The sequence below is a fragment of the Ambystoma mexicanum genome, chromosome 1p, assembly GCF_040938575.1.
Source record: "Ambystoma mexicanum isolate Mex_15411 chromosome 1p, UKY_AmexF1_1, whole genome shotgun sequence".
NCBI lineage: Eukaryota > Metazoa > Chordata > Amphibia > Caudata > Ambystomatidae > Ambystoma > Ambystoma mexicanum.
The window spans coordinates 372,668,273-372,687,295 of NC_090921.1; the positions used below are offsets into that span (position 1 = coordinate 372,668,273).

The window sequence follows — 19,023 nt, forward strand, 5'->3', positions numbered from 1 at the left end:
GGGACGTCGACACGCAGCGCCCTCTACTGGGAAAAGAATTCTGAGGACAGCAAGCTGAAAATTGATTTATCAAAGATAAGGAATAAATGGGAGGACACAATCCATTCAAAATATACTTCATTACTTTACGGGTCTGAGGCATTTAAACTACTTTAAAGGAGGTGCAAAATGGCATAGTTTAATAAAACGAATATTACAGTTACTCTTAGACAGTGCAAATAGTATGAGTTCACCAGAGGAGCCAATTCAATGCAATAGGGTAGGCCAAAGTAAATGGGCTAAAGTCCTATATAGGATAAAGCAATTCTGGTTGTTAAACGGCCAAGTCTTTGCCAAAGTTCTCAGACATAGTTTGTAAAAGAAAGGTTCATATGTTGGGTCACAAGCTGACTAGGCCTGTAAGTTGCCAAAGTTTCAAGCACTTTCGCAGTGAGAGGAAAGTTCTCCCTCACCTTTGATAAGGTAGATAGGGTGAGACTACGGACCAAGCCGTCATCCATGGGGCTTCCCCCGGGACTTCTGGCTATCCTCATCAATCTCCATGAGAACTCTGCCATTCAAGTGAGATTGATTATGTCCGGTGACCTTTCTAGACTGATTCAAACAAGTAATGGGTTTAGACAAGGGTGCCTGTTTGCCCCAACCCTGTTCAACCTCTATACCTCAGATGTAAAAGCTCCCCTGACGACTTTGTCCCAGATTTCACCTAAAATAGAAGGTTTAAAAATATGCTGGAGCGCATACGCTGACGACCTGCTCTTGGTCGATAACACCCCTGTGGGTCTGCAGAGAAAACTAATGGCCCCAACTGCATATGTAGAGGAAAATGCACTGGTTATAAATGAAAAGAATTCTGTGGTAATCTCTTTTACCAATAGGAAGAAAGTTTTAAGCTATAAATGGAAGATCAATGCATGTTCTTTGGTAAAAGTAACATCTTTGTGTTACTTGGGATTTCCAGTCTTTGGGGGTGGTACTATCCATATGTATTGGAGTTTCTATTTGGAGAAGGTGGAGACTTCTTAGTTATCTAGTAAATACTGCAAATACTCAGTAATTCCACCGATTAGGTTCTATAACCTCAAAGTAGTACCAAAATTAACATATGGTTTTGAAATTCTACCCTTTGAAACCTCTCGATTGGCGGATAAGTTGGAATCTAAAATATGGCAAAAACGTATTTACTACTTACCTACAAGTGTCCCCTTATCAGCAATACGTTTTGAACTAGGTCTTCTTTCTCTCAATATAAGAGTATGGCGGAAAAGAAGGTCATTGTATCGAACTCTGATCATGTCTAGGAAAAATTCACTTTACGCCCTACTGGGATATAGACTGAGAAATGGCACTACCAAATCAAAGTGGTTGCTGAAATTACAGAGATAATGTGTAAATCTTCTTGAAAATATTGATTACTCGCATGAAACTGATTTCTAACCCTATGGGTGTGAAAAAAAGGTTGCAATGGTTGGATTCATGAGGACAATGGAAGTGGTTGCTGCATCTAAGATATATAAGCAACTTTTCTAGGAGGGGAAGAAATTAGGTATATTAGAATCCTATTTGATTAAATTTCCAGACCCACTAAAGAGAGAAGTCTATTTACAAATTCGATTTAATGTTCTCCTTATGGGGGAAATATTAGAAATCAGATGTGGGTTGCGACAACAAATCTCCTGTCGCTTCTGCCACTGTGGAATGACTATTGAATCGCTTAAACATCTACTTCTGGAGTGCGAAGCAATAGCTCCACAGTGGCTAGAGGCTTTTGGTAGATTAATCCACGACCCCTCTAGGGTTGATATTGAGACTATGGTGGAATATGTTGCACGGTAGACTAAATGCGCTTAAATTGGCCGTGGTGAATTGTCTAATAGACATGTGTGGCCTGGTAGCAACAGGTAAATATACTGTGGAACTTGAACAAGACCCCTGTTAAAGAATAACAAAAAGACAAATATAAACAATGAGATAAACTGTAGGATGGGAAAGTCAAGACAAGGTATATATTTTCACTCGGGTAACTATTGAATGTGAAAAATGGTATTCAAGTAGTTGGTTCTTTTAAGTCTTTCTTCTCTTTTTTCTGTTCCTTTTTTTCTTGTCATTTTAAGTATTTTTGATTTTATATGTTCTGATGTTTTAACATAAAATGTGTTGTAATTTGTTTTGTAAAGGTTTACTTTCTGTAAACCAGATACAATAAAAAAAAATGTTACATGAGAAGCTAGACAAAAGGGGATACTAAGTAACCCCTTCAGCACCCTATTTAAAGATAGATTTGTAACTTTCGAGACACAGCACATACTAAGTAAAGTCAATTTCACTTTACAGCTCTGGGAAACAGTTTATCCCAGAGAAGGTATTTAAACCTTGGGGAAATCAAAGACTTCCCTGTGTAACTGCACTAAAGGTGCAGTGTGCCACTATGAAAAATATGTCACCTATGGAGTTTGTCAGACTCCACAACCAAAAGAAGCAGTTCAGAAATCATTAAAATACGAGAGTGAGAAAAGGGGTCTAACTCTCCAGGTTAAAAAAATTCAAGTCCTCAAAAACGAGCAAAGTTGCTGCGGGTCTCTAAGGTAGAGGGAATTGGCACATTTCTGAGAATTCTCACCAACTCCCAAAGGTTTAAATACATTCTCTTCATGAAACTGTTTCAAAAAGCGGTGAAGTGAAATTGACTACTTAAATTTTACAACTTTCGACACCCAGCACACACCATCTTACAACAGGATGCTGGAGTGGTTACCCTTTCTAAAATTAATGCTGGTGGCAATGATTTACTTTTTACTACCATTGTGTATTTTTACCGCGGGCTGCAATTGCAGCTGCAAAAAGGCACCCATGGGGTGCCCATTTCGTCAAAATGGCCCTGGGTGTCTTTTTGCCATTTCTTGTTGGAAAGGTCCTTCTTGAGATTTACTCAAATGCCAAACCAAGTTAGGGCCCTTAGTTCGTTTTGCCTTTTGCAGGATTCACAAGTGAAGCCCGCCTCTGGCTCCAGTATGTCTGGCAGGGGACAGAAGTGAGGGAGGTGCCGGAAACTCTGCTTAATCCCCTTGGTTACAGGAAGGCACCCAAAGGCGATTGGCCGGCTGGCTGTCTGGCAAGGACAGCCACCCTGCTGTGTGATTGACAGCTAGGTTGGAATGAATTGGAATGAATTAAAGATGCATAAGAGGCAAGGCTTTTTGGCTTGGGAGGCAGTCGACCACTGGACGAAAGAATCCGAATAAGAAATTGGAGTTGCCTGCAGCAACTCCTGGACCGTTGGTTTGCTTGGTGAGGCCCTGCTGCTGTGCTGAAGCTCTGAATGCGCCTCGACTAGAGAAGCCCTGCAAGGACGACTACTTCCCTTGGGTTGGTGGGACCAATCAACCCCAAAGTGAACTTGTCTGGACATCCTCTTGGAGAAGGCTGTACTTCCACTGTTGCTGGAACCGAAGTACCAGGGAGAGGAACACCAGATCGAGTGCATCGCTTTTAAGTCTGACCCGAGCGCCAGGAAGATCTTCCATTTCCCTGAAGCAGGACTGGCCAAGCTTGAGCCTCCTCAAGAGAGTGCTGGGCCCCAGATGCGAAGAAAGTCTAAAGTGGTATCCGAGACCACAGTGTTGCTATTTGCTAGAGACGTGAGGAGCTGAAACCGCGAAGTGCAGCTGAATTGAATTTTGCCCATTGCAGTGCAGGAATCCCCAGACGTCCTCCCTCTTGTCCCCACGACGGAGGCCCAGGAACAGGATCTACAGAGCTGTACAGAAACACAAGTCAGCTCGAACCATTTCTTCTACCCAAAGGTACTCTAAACCTAAGAGGACTTACCTCTTGTTGTGTAACCTCACTTGTTCTCAGTTGAGACCTAACTTGGTTGCCATTGCAGAGTTGCTTGCAGCTTTGCCCTTCACAAGCCTCCCAGCTGGTGGCCCTTCAAGTAAATCTTATGTGTACAAATAACCAGGTTACTCACCGTAGAGACCACCTTACTCCTAGTCCATAGTCCCCTAACCTCCATACTTATGGGACATTCCTCCGTCCTGTGGGACAGGACCGGAGCACTTTGTAAAAGCAACAAAATTTTGCAAAAATGTGTCTTTTTACGCGGGGTACTGCACGCGGCTGTAACCCTGCCCATCTTAGCTCCACCCCATGCATCACCCATCAGTCTTTTTCTATTGCCAGGTCAGAGACCTTTAAGCAATAATAGAGGAACCTTATTAGAGGGGACGGCGGGCGTATGGAGGAGAGGGGAGGGGACTAGGAGTAAGGTGGTCACTACGGTGAGTAACCTGGTTAAACCCCTACGTCCCGTCCCCTTTCCTCCATACTTATGGGAGATGGTACTCCTCACAGGAACTACGGGTGGATGGAAAACCACTTACTGAAAAAGGTTCTTCAGCACAGCCTGGCCAAACTGTGCATAGGATCGGGAGCTCGGGTCCAAACAGTAATGTTTGCAAAACGTGGATGGGGAAGCCCAGGTAGCCGCTTTTGCGATGGTCTCCCAGGGGACATTTTTGAAAGGCAACCACAGCTGCCTTGCCCCGTACCATGTGTGCGTGAATGCCTTTTCGGAGGCTGTAGACCCTGGACAGTGTAAGACTCCATAATACAGGCAGCAATCCATCTGGAGATAGTTGCCTTAGAGGCCCATTTACTCTGTGGATTACCAAAAGTCACCAGTAGGTGAGAAGAACTCGCAAATTCAGATGTTCTGTCTAAATAGAACTTAACAGCTCTTCTAACATCCAAGCAATGCAAAACCCTCTCCGCTTCTGAAGCTGGGTTTGGAAAGAAGACAGGCAGGGAGATTGAATGATTCAGATGGAAATCAGACACCACCTTTGGTAGGAAAGAAGGATTTGTCCAAAGGACCACCTTATCCTTGTGTAAAGCCAAGAAGGGATGCTCCACCGACAGAGCTTGGAGCTCACTCCGACACCTTGCTGAAGTAACGGCAACCACCAAAAAGTTCCACGAAAGGTGCTTAAGATCCACCATGGCCATTGGTTCGAATGGCTTCTGGCACAACGCAGTAAGGACCACATTCGGATCCCACGTCGGGTGCGCCTTGCAAACTGGAGGGTAAAGACGCATCAGACCCGCAAAGTGCCTCCTAATCACTGGATTAGACAGAATAAGAGCACTGGTCCGTGGATAGATAAGCGGCTACAGACGAAAGATAAGTTCTGCATGACATAACATGAATGCCCACTCTGCTAGGTGAGACAAGACAGACAACAGTGTCACTCGTAGCCACCCTGGGGTTCCAGCTGTTTGTCTAAGCAGCAATAACAGAGCCATTTGCTTCTATACAGAGACCTTGTCGAGGGCTTTCTGGCTGCCAGGATAATGCACATGCTGTCAGCAGACAGATTGAGATGCTTGAAAGATCTTAAATCAGGCACCAAGCTGAACGATTGTGGGGGGGGGGTGCCACAGCTGTTGATCCCTCTGGTAAAGCAGATCGGGAACCGACGGAGGCCTGATCGGTGCACACACTGATTGGTGTTGAAGCTCTGAGAACCAGAATCTGGCTGGCCACCACGGGGCTATGAGCAGAAGAAAACAGTTCAATGTGTTCCGCAGCTTGCAAATCATCCGATGAATCAGAGGCGGGAAAGCATAGGCCCTCATGTTGTGCCAAGGAATCTCGAGAGCATCCCCCAGAGAGAAGGCCCCCAGCCCATTTCTGGAGGCATAGAGAGAAAGTTTGCAAAGATGTCCACTTCCGGAGTGCCCCAACACAGGAATACCCATGAGAGGATCTCTGCCTTCAATTCCCACCTGTAGCTGACCATTGTCCGACTGATGGCATCTGCCACGATGTTCAGCTGGCCTGGGATGTGTACTGCTACTAGCCAGACACCATGCCGAACCGCCCATTCCCAAATCTGTATGGCCAGCTCCACAAGGGGAGACTTGGATCCCCCCTGCTTGTTGATGTAAAACATTGACACCACATTGTCCGTGCGGACACAAACTACTTTGTTAGCAATTACCGGCCTGAGCGCCTGGAGCGCTAGGAAAATCGCCAGAAGCTCCAGATTTATGTGAAGGAGCTGGTCTTGGGGCGACCAAAGGTCCGAGACCTGAATAAGATCCAACGTCAAACCCAACCCCAGAAGGGAGGAGTCTGTTGTGATCGTCACCATCGGAGCAGTGTCCTGAAACCCTGCGCCCACTGCTGAGAGACGACCACCACACAAGGTCCGCTCTCATGAATGCCAGAATCAATACCATCTTGGAGTCCGTATCCACAGTTTGACGCCAAGAACTCTGAAGACACATTTGCATCTGCCTCATCTTGAGCAGAGGAAGAGCAAATACGCAAGGGGACATGAGATCCAGAAGCCTCTGGAACTACCAGGCCAACATACTCTCCGACTGTGCAAACATCTGACACGTGGCCAACAGATCCGCCATTCTGGCCCCAGTTAGGTAAACTCTGCAGTCGATTGTGTCCCAACGAAAACCCAGAAAAGTCAATTCCTGAGAGACCGTCCTGGAAGATTTCTGCCAGTTCACCGACAGCCAAGGTGTAACAGGAGCTGGAGGAGGCTGAAGATTGCACACGGCTTTCAGTGGGCAAGGGCTGCGTAACCTTGTCCTCTACCTTTCCCACGCCGCTGTCCTCTAGGTGGACAAGTAGAGGTGTTGGACCCTTGTCCCGAATTCCAGTTTCCTGCATTATACTGTGTCTGGGAAAAACGAGGTTGCCCGTGAAAGGACCGGCAGGAGCCGCTTCCTTTCCGAGGAAGTTTGCGGCTAATTTGTTGAAGGGACTTGAGTGTCTCATGCTCTCTCTTGGCTGTTACAAGAGCATCGTCCACTGCCTTACCAAACAGGTTGGATTCCTCAACCGGTTTGTTAATCAGTGATGCTTGGGTCTCTGGCTTGAAACCGGAGTTCCTTAGCCATGCATGTCTCTTAAACAAGGCTCCTTGTGCCAGGGTTCTCCCTGCCGTCTCGGCAGCATCCAGCATGTTTTTGAGCACATTCTGGTTAACCTGCGTGCCTTCAGAAATGATGGCGAGCAACTTGGTCCTTGCAGGTTCTGGCAATTCCTGGAGGCCTTCTTGTAGAAGGTTCCACTGGACATCCGCATAGCAGGCCAATAGCATGTTATTGAAAATATGGGTGGTAAACGCACCAGCCATTGTTATTCTTTTCCCCAGTGCATAACATCTCTTGGATTCCTTATCGGGTGGTGCCTCTCCCATAGACCAGGTAACACCAGCCCTTTTTCTAGTGGTGGTAACCACCAACGAATCCGGGAGGGAGTAGTTTCTTACCTGTAACTCCATTTCTCCAGCATTGGATCTTTCATGGATTCACATGCTGTGAAGAGATTACATAGTACCAATCATGCATGGCAGAGTGTAAAGGCAAACCAATGAACACTTAATCACATATGAAACAACAAATCCATCAAGTGACAAAGTTTAAAATAAACACCCCAAAGCTGCGGGGCTTACCTCATTTGAACAGGCGCTGCAGGACTGCATGTCCCACCTGTACATCACCATGCTGCTGCCCCAGCCAGTAATGCCGGGTAAAGGTATGCGGCATCGCCCAGGAGGCCGCCTGGCAAATTTTCACCAGCAGAATCCCTGACCATAACGCCGCCGACAAATCTGTTGAACTCGCCGAGTGAGCCTTAGGAACCGTCCTCAAAGGCTTCCCAGCTTTAGAGTGGCACAGTGAAATAGTAGACAACACCCAACAAGAGAGTCCCCGTTTAGAGATAGCCTGTCCCTGGCTGGACGGACCATAAGCCTCAAACAGCAGCTTTGTCTTCCTGAAGTCCTGAGTTCGATTCAAATAAAACTTTTAACGCACTCTTAACGTCCAGAGAATGCAGGTCCCGTTCTGCAGGCGTGGATGGCGAAGCAAAAACCAAGTGCCAAACAATAAAAGAGTTTGTGGAATGCCGTTGGCACTGGGGATAAAGTGCGGGTTAGTTGCCAGAATAACCTTCTCCTTCAGAAATCTCAAGTATGGAGGAGCTACGACCAATGCCTGCAACTCCGACATCTACTGGGCCGAAGTAATAGCCACCAAAAAAGCCACCTTCCATGACAAACTTCAAAGAAGTCGTTGACATCGTATCAAAGGGTGGTTTTATCAGAACCGAAACTACCACATTAAGGCTCCATACCAGTGCAAACTTCTTCATAGGAGGAAAAGTTCGAAATAACCCCTTCAAAAAATGCTTCACTAACCGGTCACTTAACAGAGGAGTCGCAGGACGCCTCAGAGTGATCTCGATATCGCCGCCAAATGTACCTTAATGGAGGACAATCAGAGGCCCTTTTCCACCAAATGCAACAGGTACGGGAGAACCTGCTCCGGGGCAATGTTCACAGGGTCCACACCAGGCTGGGCCTTAAACCACACGCAAAACCTTTTCCATTTACGTCGGTATGAAATATTTGTGGACGGTGCCCATGCTGCCTCCAACATTCGACAGTGCCGGGAAATAATTAAATGGCCGAACTCCGAGTAGTCAGGAGTCAAGCCATCAGGCAGAGAGCTCGGATCGTGATGCCACACTCTGCCCTCGTCCTGAGTCAGGAGATATTGAGCCGCCCCAAACGGAATCGGCTCTGCCATCAACAAATGAAGGAGATCGGAAAACCACGTCTGCCTGGGCCAAAACAGAGCCACCAGAATCACACAGCATCGGTATTTCTGAAACCACTGGCGGGTCCCCCGAATGAGTGGAAACTGGGGAAATGCATACACAAACCGGCCTGTTCACAGGAACAAGAAATCATCCCCTAGACACTCTGGATGAGCCCTTCTGCTCGCGAACCCCCCCCCCCCCACCCAACACTGTTTTCGATGATCGCAAACTGATCCAACAGGGATGCCCCCCCACCCCCCATCTCTGGAAGATCAGTGAAACCTACTGCTCCTTCAGCTTCCACTCGTGCAGCTGGCCAGCATCGCTGCTGAGTGTGTCTGCCTGAACATTCAACACTCCCAGCAGATGATAGGCCACAATGCTGATCTTGTTAGCCAGTGCCCAATGGCAAACGTCCTGCACCTCTTTTGACAGGACCCTGGAATGTGTGCCCCCCTATCCCCGTTTCCTTGGATAAAACACTGGTGGAATTGTCTGTCAACACCCTCAAAACCAAACCACGTATGCAAGGTACAAACAACTTGAGGGCCCAGTGTACCGAGCTCAACTCGAGCACATTGATGTGCAACAAATTCCTCCCGAGACCACAGGCCTAGCACCTGTAAGTCACAGAGATGAGCCCCCCATGCCGTCTGAGAGGCATCTGTCACAATCGTACATTGGAACTCTGGCTCCAGCAACGGCATGCCCCATACCAGATTGGCCGTGCATGTCCACCAGCAAAGATCTTCCACCAGACTTCTGTTGGCTACCAATTTGTCGGACCAAGATCCGCGATTCTTGCCACCGGTCCGCTAGGAACTCTTGCATCGGTCTTGTGAAGAGACGATAGTGTGGCATCAGCTGAATACACAAAGCCATGGCCCCCAGCAGCGACATGTAGCTTTGGACCGACACCCCTGTGCCTTCCTTCCATTCATTCTCCTGCCCTTTGCAGCAACTTCTTGACACGCTCGCTGGAGGATTCTACCATATTGTGCCGGTTGAGAAACTCCAACCACAGAAACACCAACTCTTTGGACGGCATCAGAAATGATGTTTCGAAGTTGATGGCGAATCCCAGTCGTTGCAAAAGCTGCATGGTAGCCTCCAGGCTGTCTTGTGCCTTCCCTGGTGACGAACCCCTCACCAATCAGTCGTCCAGGTAGGGGTATACAGGATGACCTTCTCATCGGAGAAACTCTGCCACTGGTGCCAGACACTTTGTGAACGCTCTGGGAGATGACTAAGCCAAATGGTAGGACCCGAAACCGATAGTGTTCCTCGCAGACTACAAACCGCAGAAACCTGCGGTGCTGTCGACGCGTGGGAATGTGAAAATATGCATCCTGTAGGTCCAGCGACGCCAGAAACTCTTCCCGCTACACCGACCGGATGACCACCTGAAGCGTGAGCATCTTTAACCTCAGGCGTTGCAGAGCCTTGTTCAACGCCCAAAGATCAAGAACAGGCCGCCACTTGCCGTTGGCTACTTCACCACAAAGTAAAGGGAATAAACCCCTTGGGCCCTCTCTGCCACCGGCACCAGTTCTATAGACCCTTTCTCCAGCATAAGAATCACTTCCCGCTGCAGGATTTGAACATGCGGCTGTACAACACCGGTGGAATGGGATCTGGGGTACACTTGAACTCCAATGAGCGGCCTAGACGCACCGTGTCCAACACCCATCGATCTGATGTTATTTTCCTCCACTCGTCCATGTGCATAGCCACCCTGCCCCCCAGTACATTGCCCTGAAGGCATTCATTGTAGCGGTTTAGCTTGTCTCCCTTTAGAAGCTGAGGACTGCAAACCCTGCTTCCGCTGAGCCTGGAAGTCCCTACTCTTCTGAGCCGACCTGCGAGGAATAACTGGACCGACAGAAACCACGGTCCCTGGTGGAAGCAAACCGGGCATTACCTGAAGCACCCCAGAATGGGCGAAAGGGGCGAAAAGAATGCCCACACTGTAAGGAACCTAAGGACTTAGCTGTTTCCGTGTCCTCCTTCATCCCTTTCAGGGCCTCATCGATCTTTTCACCAAACAAGTGCTCCCCTTCACAGGGCATGTCGAGGTCTTTGTATTGTACTTCCTGCCAAAAGTCAGTGCATTTGAGCCAGGCCTGGCGAAGCACCACCCCATTATTAATCTGTTTAAACCCAGACTGCCAGGTCCATGGCAATATTTATGCTGTGGTTGGAGGCCTCTTCCCCATCACGCACCAACAGTATGGCGTCCTTGCGGTGCTGCTCCGACAAATGTTCCAGAATAGGCGCCAGCCCATGCCACATTTCGCGATCATATCGGGCCATGATCGCCAACGACTTTGCAGCCTTCACTATCGCCCCAACAGTCAAAACCTTCTTCCCAAAGGCATCCCATCTCCTGGCGACACTGTCAGGAGGAATAACACTTGTGTTGACTTCTGGCCTTACTGCTGGCCGCCGCTGACACCATCGACTTAGGTGTGGGCTGTGACATTAAGCATTTTGGGGTAGACTGGGGCCTTGAACTTCTCAAGCCGACCTTTGCCAGCCGGCTCTGAAAATGGATGGCGCATCGTGCGCAGGCCATCCTCCACACATGGTCAGGAATAGGCACTGAGAAGACAGCCTTTCTTCTCTTGTCCATATGATAAAACAGGAAGAAATCCTTCCGCTCCTCCTCTGGTGCCAATCCAAACTCCACACACACCCCTTAAACATCATGGCGTGGAATGCCCCAATATCATCTGGTGTGGATGGTTTCGCCAGACTGAGGCGGTTCCACCTCCAAAGTCTGTATCTCACACGTAGTCCTTCGTTGGCAAAGACGAAGCCATAGCCACATTGTCCCGCAGAACACTCTAGCTCAGACTCCGGTAGCTCGCCCTCTTCTGGATACGACTGCGGACGAACTTCCCTCACCAGCAACAGCACTGGCAACTGTGCCCGAGGAGACTTCTGCTGAGGGGCCCCAGGAACCTAGACCACCGGAACCACCGGGTTCACATTCGGAGGAGGCAACCTCGCAACCAGCTGACCCAACGACTGCAGCGTGGACAGCATTTGGAGAGACAAAAGAGACTGGGTTAACCAGCGGATAACCTGCTGGGCCAGCGCCCCCAGACTTCACAGCCCGCTCCAAGGACAGGCTCCGGACCAACCCAACCTCCGAGGCCGGTTATATGCCCTCATTGAGCCAACAGACAAGCCGCCGATTGCAGTCCTTAAGAGTCTTCTGCGAGAACCCCTTACAAATCTAGCAAGAGTCTGCCGAGTGATTAGGGTAAAGGCAGTAGTGGCAATCCATATGGTCACCTTCATACACCTTCAACCCACAAGTAGCACAGGGCCGGAAACGAGACTTCTTCGGAGCCCCTGAAGCCATCGCAATACTCTAGTATCAAGATGCACGTGCAAACACACGAAGAACACAAGGTGATCCCAACAGTTTGGATACGGTTGAAATCTGAAGGGAAGCCACAGGGGCGGGGCTATTTATACCATACATCCTATTGATGGGGCCTAAAGCACCCCAAAAAGGACGTTGATAGGACACTAAAGTGTCGAAGTTTTCCAAAGGAAAACGCTAGATAAAAGTGCCCATGGTTTTCCAGCCTGACAGGGAAATATTCACAGCATGTGAATCCATGAAATCAAAAAGTGGAGAAAATATAAAACGACCGAAGGTCGATAAATATTACAATATAGCAATGTCTCTGGAAGAACAAGCTCGGCATATAGCGACCAGTACACTGGGTGGAAAAACCATTCTGAGGGACCTCGACGCTTGATGGATTTTGAGTACACTACACATGATGTTAGGGATAGCGCTACAGGCACGCCCATGTCAACGTCCCCTTTCGATTCTCGAAAGACAAGATGCAATACTCTGCAGTTACCACTGGATGTCGGACTATATGCACAGCATGCGATTCTAAGCCGATTAACAATCATCAGAATCATAATTACTGTGCCTCTCATTTTAAGTTTCCTGAGCATGGGAAATTTCCTTTTCTTAAGGCCAATTTAACAAACCGCTAAGGAATATGAGCCACAGATCCCGATCTCAATGCTGCATTAAGCTCATTTGTTTCCCTTCAAATTTCTGTCAACTCTGCTCCCTGGCAGCAGTAAGCAAAAGCTCCCAGTAGGTGGTTTTTCCTTGATTAGTGCCACGACAGCAGAGTTAACATGAACACAGGAGGCTGTGTCATTGTTCAAAATGAATGCCTCCTGGTACCAATGTGAAGGGTCGTTTCCTTAACCTTTTACCAAGGAACTTTTCATTATGCCCAATCTTTTTAAACCATGACATATGCTTGAACTACCCCTTTAAATGCTCCAGAAGATTTAAATAACTTGATGTTACTACAGATTGTGCCTGCCTAGTTGACCTTGCTTTGGACCCTGAAAGAGACTCAGCACTCATTCACAATAGTCCTTCGTTATCTAATTCTAAGTAACTTAACTTTTGTTGGTGTTGTTTCTATCATAAGAATCTGAAACAAAAATATAACAACTTCTTACCTTTGAATTGTGCTACTATTCTAAAAAAAGTAAGTATTGTACACAATTGCTACTGAAGGTAGTGCAACTGTATTCCTGAAAAAGCATGATACATAGTTTTAATACAAAGCTATTACTTCTATTTGAATTACAAAACGTAATTCTAAAAAAAGTATTACAAACTTGCCTATAAATTGTTTACACTATTCTAAAATGCAATTGCATGCCGTCAAAGGTTTTCCTTCTTGTGTTGGTTTTGTATCGCCATGTTATTACTGAAACTGTATAACCCCCATTATTTCTACCCAATTCTAATGGTGTGTTTTTTTGGGCCCATGTGTGCTACACGTTTGTACTTCCCTACAGTCCTCTCTCCCCCCAAGCCTGGATGCTCTGCATTTCAGTGTTGCCCAAGTAGAGTCCTTCAAAGTCCTTTGGGTGGAATTTGGAAAAAAAAATGTCCAAACACTAGCCATAGTGGGAAGCTACGAGTGTGGAGGTGCTAACTTAATGGGAGGGTGGGAGCAACGTATTCAGGGTCTTTGGAGGCAGCGGATGGAGGTCAGGAAGCTTTGATTTATCTGCACATTTATAACGTGCCAGAGGTAAACGGGTGCTAAACAAACTCACAGCAAAGCCCAAGCAAAAAAAAAGGCAATGCATAAAACAAAAACTAGAAGCCACACTAAAATGATAAAAACATAGCTTTATCTGGTTACTGATGGGTAACTAGGAACCAGAACCATGCAGTGCCTCTAAGAGGTAAAATAAGAGTGCAGCAAAATATCACAGATGAGATCTAAAACCTGACAGACAAGATTCCAGGAGAAGCAAGGAACCCAGATTGGGAACATGGAGGCAAAATGCAGGCGTGGAAAAAAGACTTAGGATTAGCCTCTACATCGGAGATGATCTTTAGTACAAGATTATGATGGAAACTCACCAGGTACACCAATACACACATGTGCTCCTTGGGTAGCCAGTGAAACAGATCTGCAGGGTTGCTGGGGAGGATCTCGTCGTCATGAAGTGTTGAAATGGTTTGTATGCACTGCTGTAGCTGCTTCAGGCATGGTTTGACGCTTTTCACCTGTGGCACAGAAGCAGGCATTAGAACAGGAGAGTTAATCCCACACGCATGAGTTGGGTTCAAAGGAAACGTTTTGATTAAGGAAACAAAATCTCTGTAGGAGTTTTGGCAGCTGTTGGGCAACAATTGATGTAGCATCACACACTACAAAACCCTAGTCTACTTACTATTCGGTAACCCACCTTTTGGTATAGGGCTGTACTACACAAGTTGGTACTGTGACTGAGCAGATAGTCCTATCTAGGATAAATGTGAGCTGTAGCAATGAAATTCACAGATAGAAGTAGCCAAGTAACACTTCTACTCAAGGTTTTAGTTCTTTATTTAACATCAATTTTTAAATAAGCGTTCTTTAAAAGTGGCAATATATGTACTAATCAAATATACTTTAAAATACTTTATCAACTTAAGTTTAGTTGATACGCTTTAGAGATGCTTTTTACAATGAGATATGCAGAGCTCAACAGGAACAGAGGTCATCAGCTGCATCTTGTTCTTCATTTCTAAGGTACTGTAAAAAGTCAGAAAATTTGCATCTACTGTAGAATGCTTGCAACTTCTAAAACTCACAAGCCTAATCAGCTTGTGGACCTACATTTGATTCTTTTCATCAAAGTCTCCTAAGAACTTGCGCAAAGACTTCTCCATTTACTTACCGGAAGTGCTTCATCCTATACAAGACTTTTGCCCATTGGCTTAGCCTATTGAATTGTCTGACTCTTCTTGAGGGATACAAAAGTATTTGCCTGCTTAAGAATATTTGTGGTCTCTTGTTCTAATAACATTTGCCTTTTACCAACTTCTAAGAGTGTTATAAATGCCAAAAGTAAGATATTAATGTCCCCAGCACCCTAGCTATTGAAGTCATCTGTGGGTGTAGGTTGTGTCTGTGGCCCATCCCAAAAGGGTCTTTACCGATTTAGAAACTAAGCGTACAGTATTGAAGTGTATGTGTGATATTATATTGCTCCCTTCTGAAGGCGGTTTATTCTGACTAATAAATTAATAATTGTTTATACAAGAAACCTTGAGTATAAGAGTTTATTTGAATACTTATAACTGGATCTTCAACTCCACTACAGCTCACATTGACCCCTCTTGAGATAAGCATGGCTACTCAACACGGTACCAAGCATATACCAAAGGTTGGGTTTCCAATACCTGTAGTCAGAGTTGTGTGTAGTGGTCCCAGCGGGTACTGCATACAAACATGGCCTATCAGTCCTCTTCAAGTTCTTCGGTTCCTTCGTCCAGTGGTCGACTGCCATTTATACAGTTCTCTCCGTTTCAGTGCAGCCTAGCTGTCAGTCACCCAACAGGGTGGCTGTCCTTGCCGGACAGTCAGCCAGCCAATCCTCACAGAGTGCCTTTGGGTCTCCCAGGAGACTAAGCACAGGGAGTTTTGGGCACCTCCCTCACTTCCTGCCTACCCCCAGACGTCCCGGAGCCAGAGGCAGGCTTCACTCGTGAATCCCGCCAAAGGCAAAATTAACCAGGAGACCAAACCTGCTTTGGCACGCAGAGTGAATCTCAAGAAGGACCTTTTCCACAAAGAAATGGCGAAAAAAGACGAACAGGGACATTGACAAAACGCAGCCCGTGGTAAATTCACACCACGGTAGTAAAAACAAACCCACTGCCACCAGCCATTCAGTGAGGAAAGGGTAACATAAAAGTGTTACATGAGAAGTTAGACAAAAGGGGATACTAGGTAACCCCTCCAGCACCCTACTGGAGGGTAGTGTGCGCTGGTCTAGAAAGTGACAAATGCAAGTAAAGTCAGTTTAACTTTACTGCTCTGGGAAACAGTTTATCCCAGAGAAGGTATTTAAACTTTGGTGAAACCTAAGACTTCCCTGTGTCACTGCACTAAGAATGCTGGGTTATAGGTCAAATGGTTCGAAATACAATAGGGTCGAATCAAAAGTACCGAAAACAAAAGGTTCGATGAAAAAAAAAAGTTTACATTTTCCTTTGGGTCCTCCTCCCCCCCGCCCCAACCCCTGTTTTTGTGGTAAAAAAACACTTTTTTTACCTATACGGAAAACCCCAAAAAATATAGAATGAAAAAAAATGTGAACCTTTTGTTTTCGGTCCTATTGACAACCCTATTGCATTCGAACCTTTTGTATTCGAACCTTCAACCGGACACCAGGATGCTGTCTGCCACAATGTAAAAGATGATGCCTATGGAGTTTGTCAGACTGCAAAGTCAAAAGAAACAGTTCAGAAATCACATTAAAATACATGAGTCTGAACAGGGATCTCTCCAGGTTAAAAACATGTAAATCCTCAAAATCCAGCAAAGTTGCTGGGGGTCTCCAAGTAGAGGGAATTGGCACATTTCTGAGAATTCTCCCCAACCCTGACTAAGGGCTTTCTTCAGTCCTTCAAATGCCTTTGTGCACTCATTCCATCTGACCACTTTGGGGAATTTGGGCAAGGAGATCATTCAAGGGAGAAGCTACGGTCCAATTTTTCTCTATGAAGTTCCTGTAATACCCAGTGAGACCTAGGAAGGCTCTCGCTTGAGTCGGAGTACAAGGGGGGGCCCAGTCTTGTACTTTTCTAGGTAATGGCCTTATTTCACCTCTTCCTACCTCATGTCCAAGGTAGACTACTCGGACCAATTTGACATTTAATAGACTTTATGATCAGATGGCCCAGTACCAGGGCCTGCAAAACATATCCTCGGTGGTGAAGATGTTCTTCCCACGTGGGGCTGGACACGGTAATGTGATCCAATTATGCCATGCAGAAGACCTCTAACCCATTCAGAACTTGGTTCCCCATCCTCTGCAATGTAGCAGGCACATTCTTTAGTCCAAAAGACAACCTTAAACTGGTAGAGGACTCCTGGGGTGGAATATTCAATTTTCTCCTTGGCATGATCTGTCAGGGCTAGTTGCCAATAGCCTGAAGACAGGTCAAATGTACTGAGGAACTTGGATAAACCAAGTTTAACAGCTCATCTGTCCTGGGTAAAGGATAGGCATCAGTTGTGGTGACTGCATGAAGAGCACTATAGTCCACACATAATCTTAACTCTTTGGTTCCTGCTTTTGGTACTAGTAAAATGTGACTAGCCCATGAACTTGTAGATGGCTAAATCACCCCAAGATCAAGCATCTTCTTGACCTCTTCCTATCTGTGGCTTCTAACATGATCCGACATCCTGTAACCCCTGCTTTTGACAGCGAGACTCCTAAGTGGGAATATCATGCTGACCCTAAGGGGTCAAGCCTGGTGTCAGTGAAAACAGGGACGCAAACTGATACAGGGCCTTGCACTCCTCCTGTTGCAGAGTCGAATCCGAAGCGAGTTTCACCACTTCAATTGTCACATCTGAGGGGGTGTCTCCCCCCCCCCTGAAGAGATCAGGGAACCTCTTCCTCCTCACAATCTTAAAGGGTCAAATCAATTTGTGCTTTAAGGACCTCTGCCTTGTACCATCATCAAGACAGGCTGGTCTGGAGTAAACACCACCATGTTGGCCTTCTGCTCATGCCAATGCTGGACCAGAGCCTGACCTGCTTTCCGGTTTTCTGAAGCTTCCCTCATGAGTGCCACCCTCTTCCTGACGCCAAGCACATAGTTTGTGACTCTCACTGACTGTAGGGAAGGAGCACTCTCCAACCGTTCCTTGATAAGAGCAAAAGGGCCTCTGACTGGATTACCATAGACAAGATCAAAGGGGATGTTAGGTGCAGTTTGTATGCAGTACCCTTTGGGACCATTACACACAACTAGGACTAGAGGTGTAAGCAAATCCAACCTTTGGTATAAGTCTGTACTACACAGTTTTGGCAGCGGAGCTGACCAGCCAGGCTTATCTCGAGAGGAATGTGAGTACTAATGTTACAGAGGTCTACAATCACAGGTGTTCAAATAGACTTACACTCAAGGTTTCCTTAATAAATATTTATTAATTTATCTGTCAGTTATAAAAGATTCATTAGAAGGAGGCAATATAATCACGCACAAATATACTTCAATACTAGTTCAGAATACTTTTCAAGGGGAGTAAAAGGCAAATATTAGAACATGAAAGGTTACAATTATTCTTAGACAGTGCAAATACTTGGAGTTCACCAGAAGAGTCGATTCAATTAAATAGGCTAGGCAAAAGTCAATGGGCTAAAGTCTTGGATAGGATGAAGCCGTTCTGGTAAGTAAACGTTAAAGTCTCTGCACAAGTTCTTGGAAGTAGTTTGTAAAAAGCAGAACCATATTTTGGGTCACAAGCTGATTAGGCTTGCGAGTTGCAAATGTTTCAAGCACTTTCACTGCGAGAGGCAAGTGCTCAGTCTGATTTCACAGTAACTTACAATGAAGAAAAAGATGCAGCCGATGACTTCTGTTCCTGACAGTTCCTGCAGATCTCCCTGTCCCTGTGCCTCAGTCGTGGGGACAAGAGGATGGATGTCGGGGGACCACTGCACAGGGACTGGTCAAAAAAGCAGGCACTTGGCAAACTTCAATTCCGGGGGCTGTAAGTAACACACAAACTGGTGTCCCTCTCCCTGGTTATAAGGTTCCCTGAAGCACTCTGAGGAAAATGCAACCTGCTCCGAGATTGGTATCCAGATGGCTTACCGTCGAGTTGATTGGTCCCACCAACTCAAAGGGAGAAGTTGTCCTTGTAGGGGCATCTGTCGAGGTGAACTTGACGATTCGGACCTGTAGCAGGGCTTCACCGCGCAAACCAACGGTCCAGGAGTTGCAGCAGCCGTCCTCTTCAAGCTGGTCTTCGGTTCTTTCGTTCCAGTGGTTGACTCTGCCTTCCAAGCCAAGAGACTTGCCTTTTATT

At 46.5% G+C, this 19,023-nt stretch overlaps 1 protein-coding gene across 1 annotated transcript in view; it reads right to left on the reverse strand.

The window, feature by feature from the left end:
* MAU2 (MAU2 sister chromatid cohesion factor) overlaps window positions 1-19,023 on the reverse strand; it is an 893,447-nt gene that overhangs the window by 528,245 nt on the left and 346,179 nt on the right. The window contains exon 8 of the mRNA XM_069649112.1: window positions 14,067-14,213. Within this exon, the coding sequence (XP_069505213.1) occupies window positions 14,067-14,213 (147 nt within the window). The remainder of the gene's footprint in view (window positions 1-14,066; window positions 14,214-19,023) is intronic.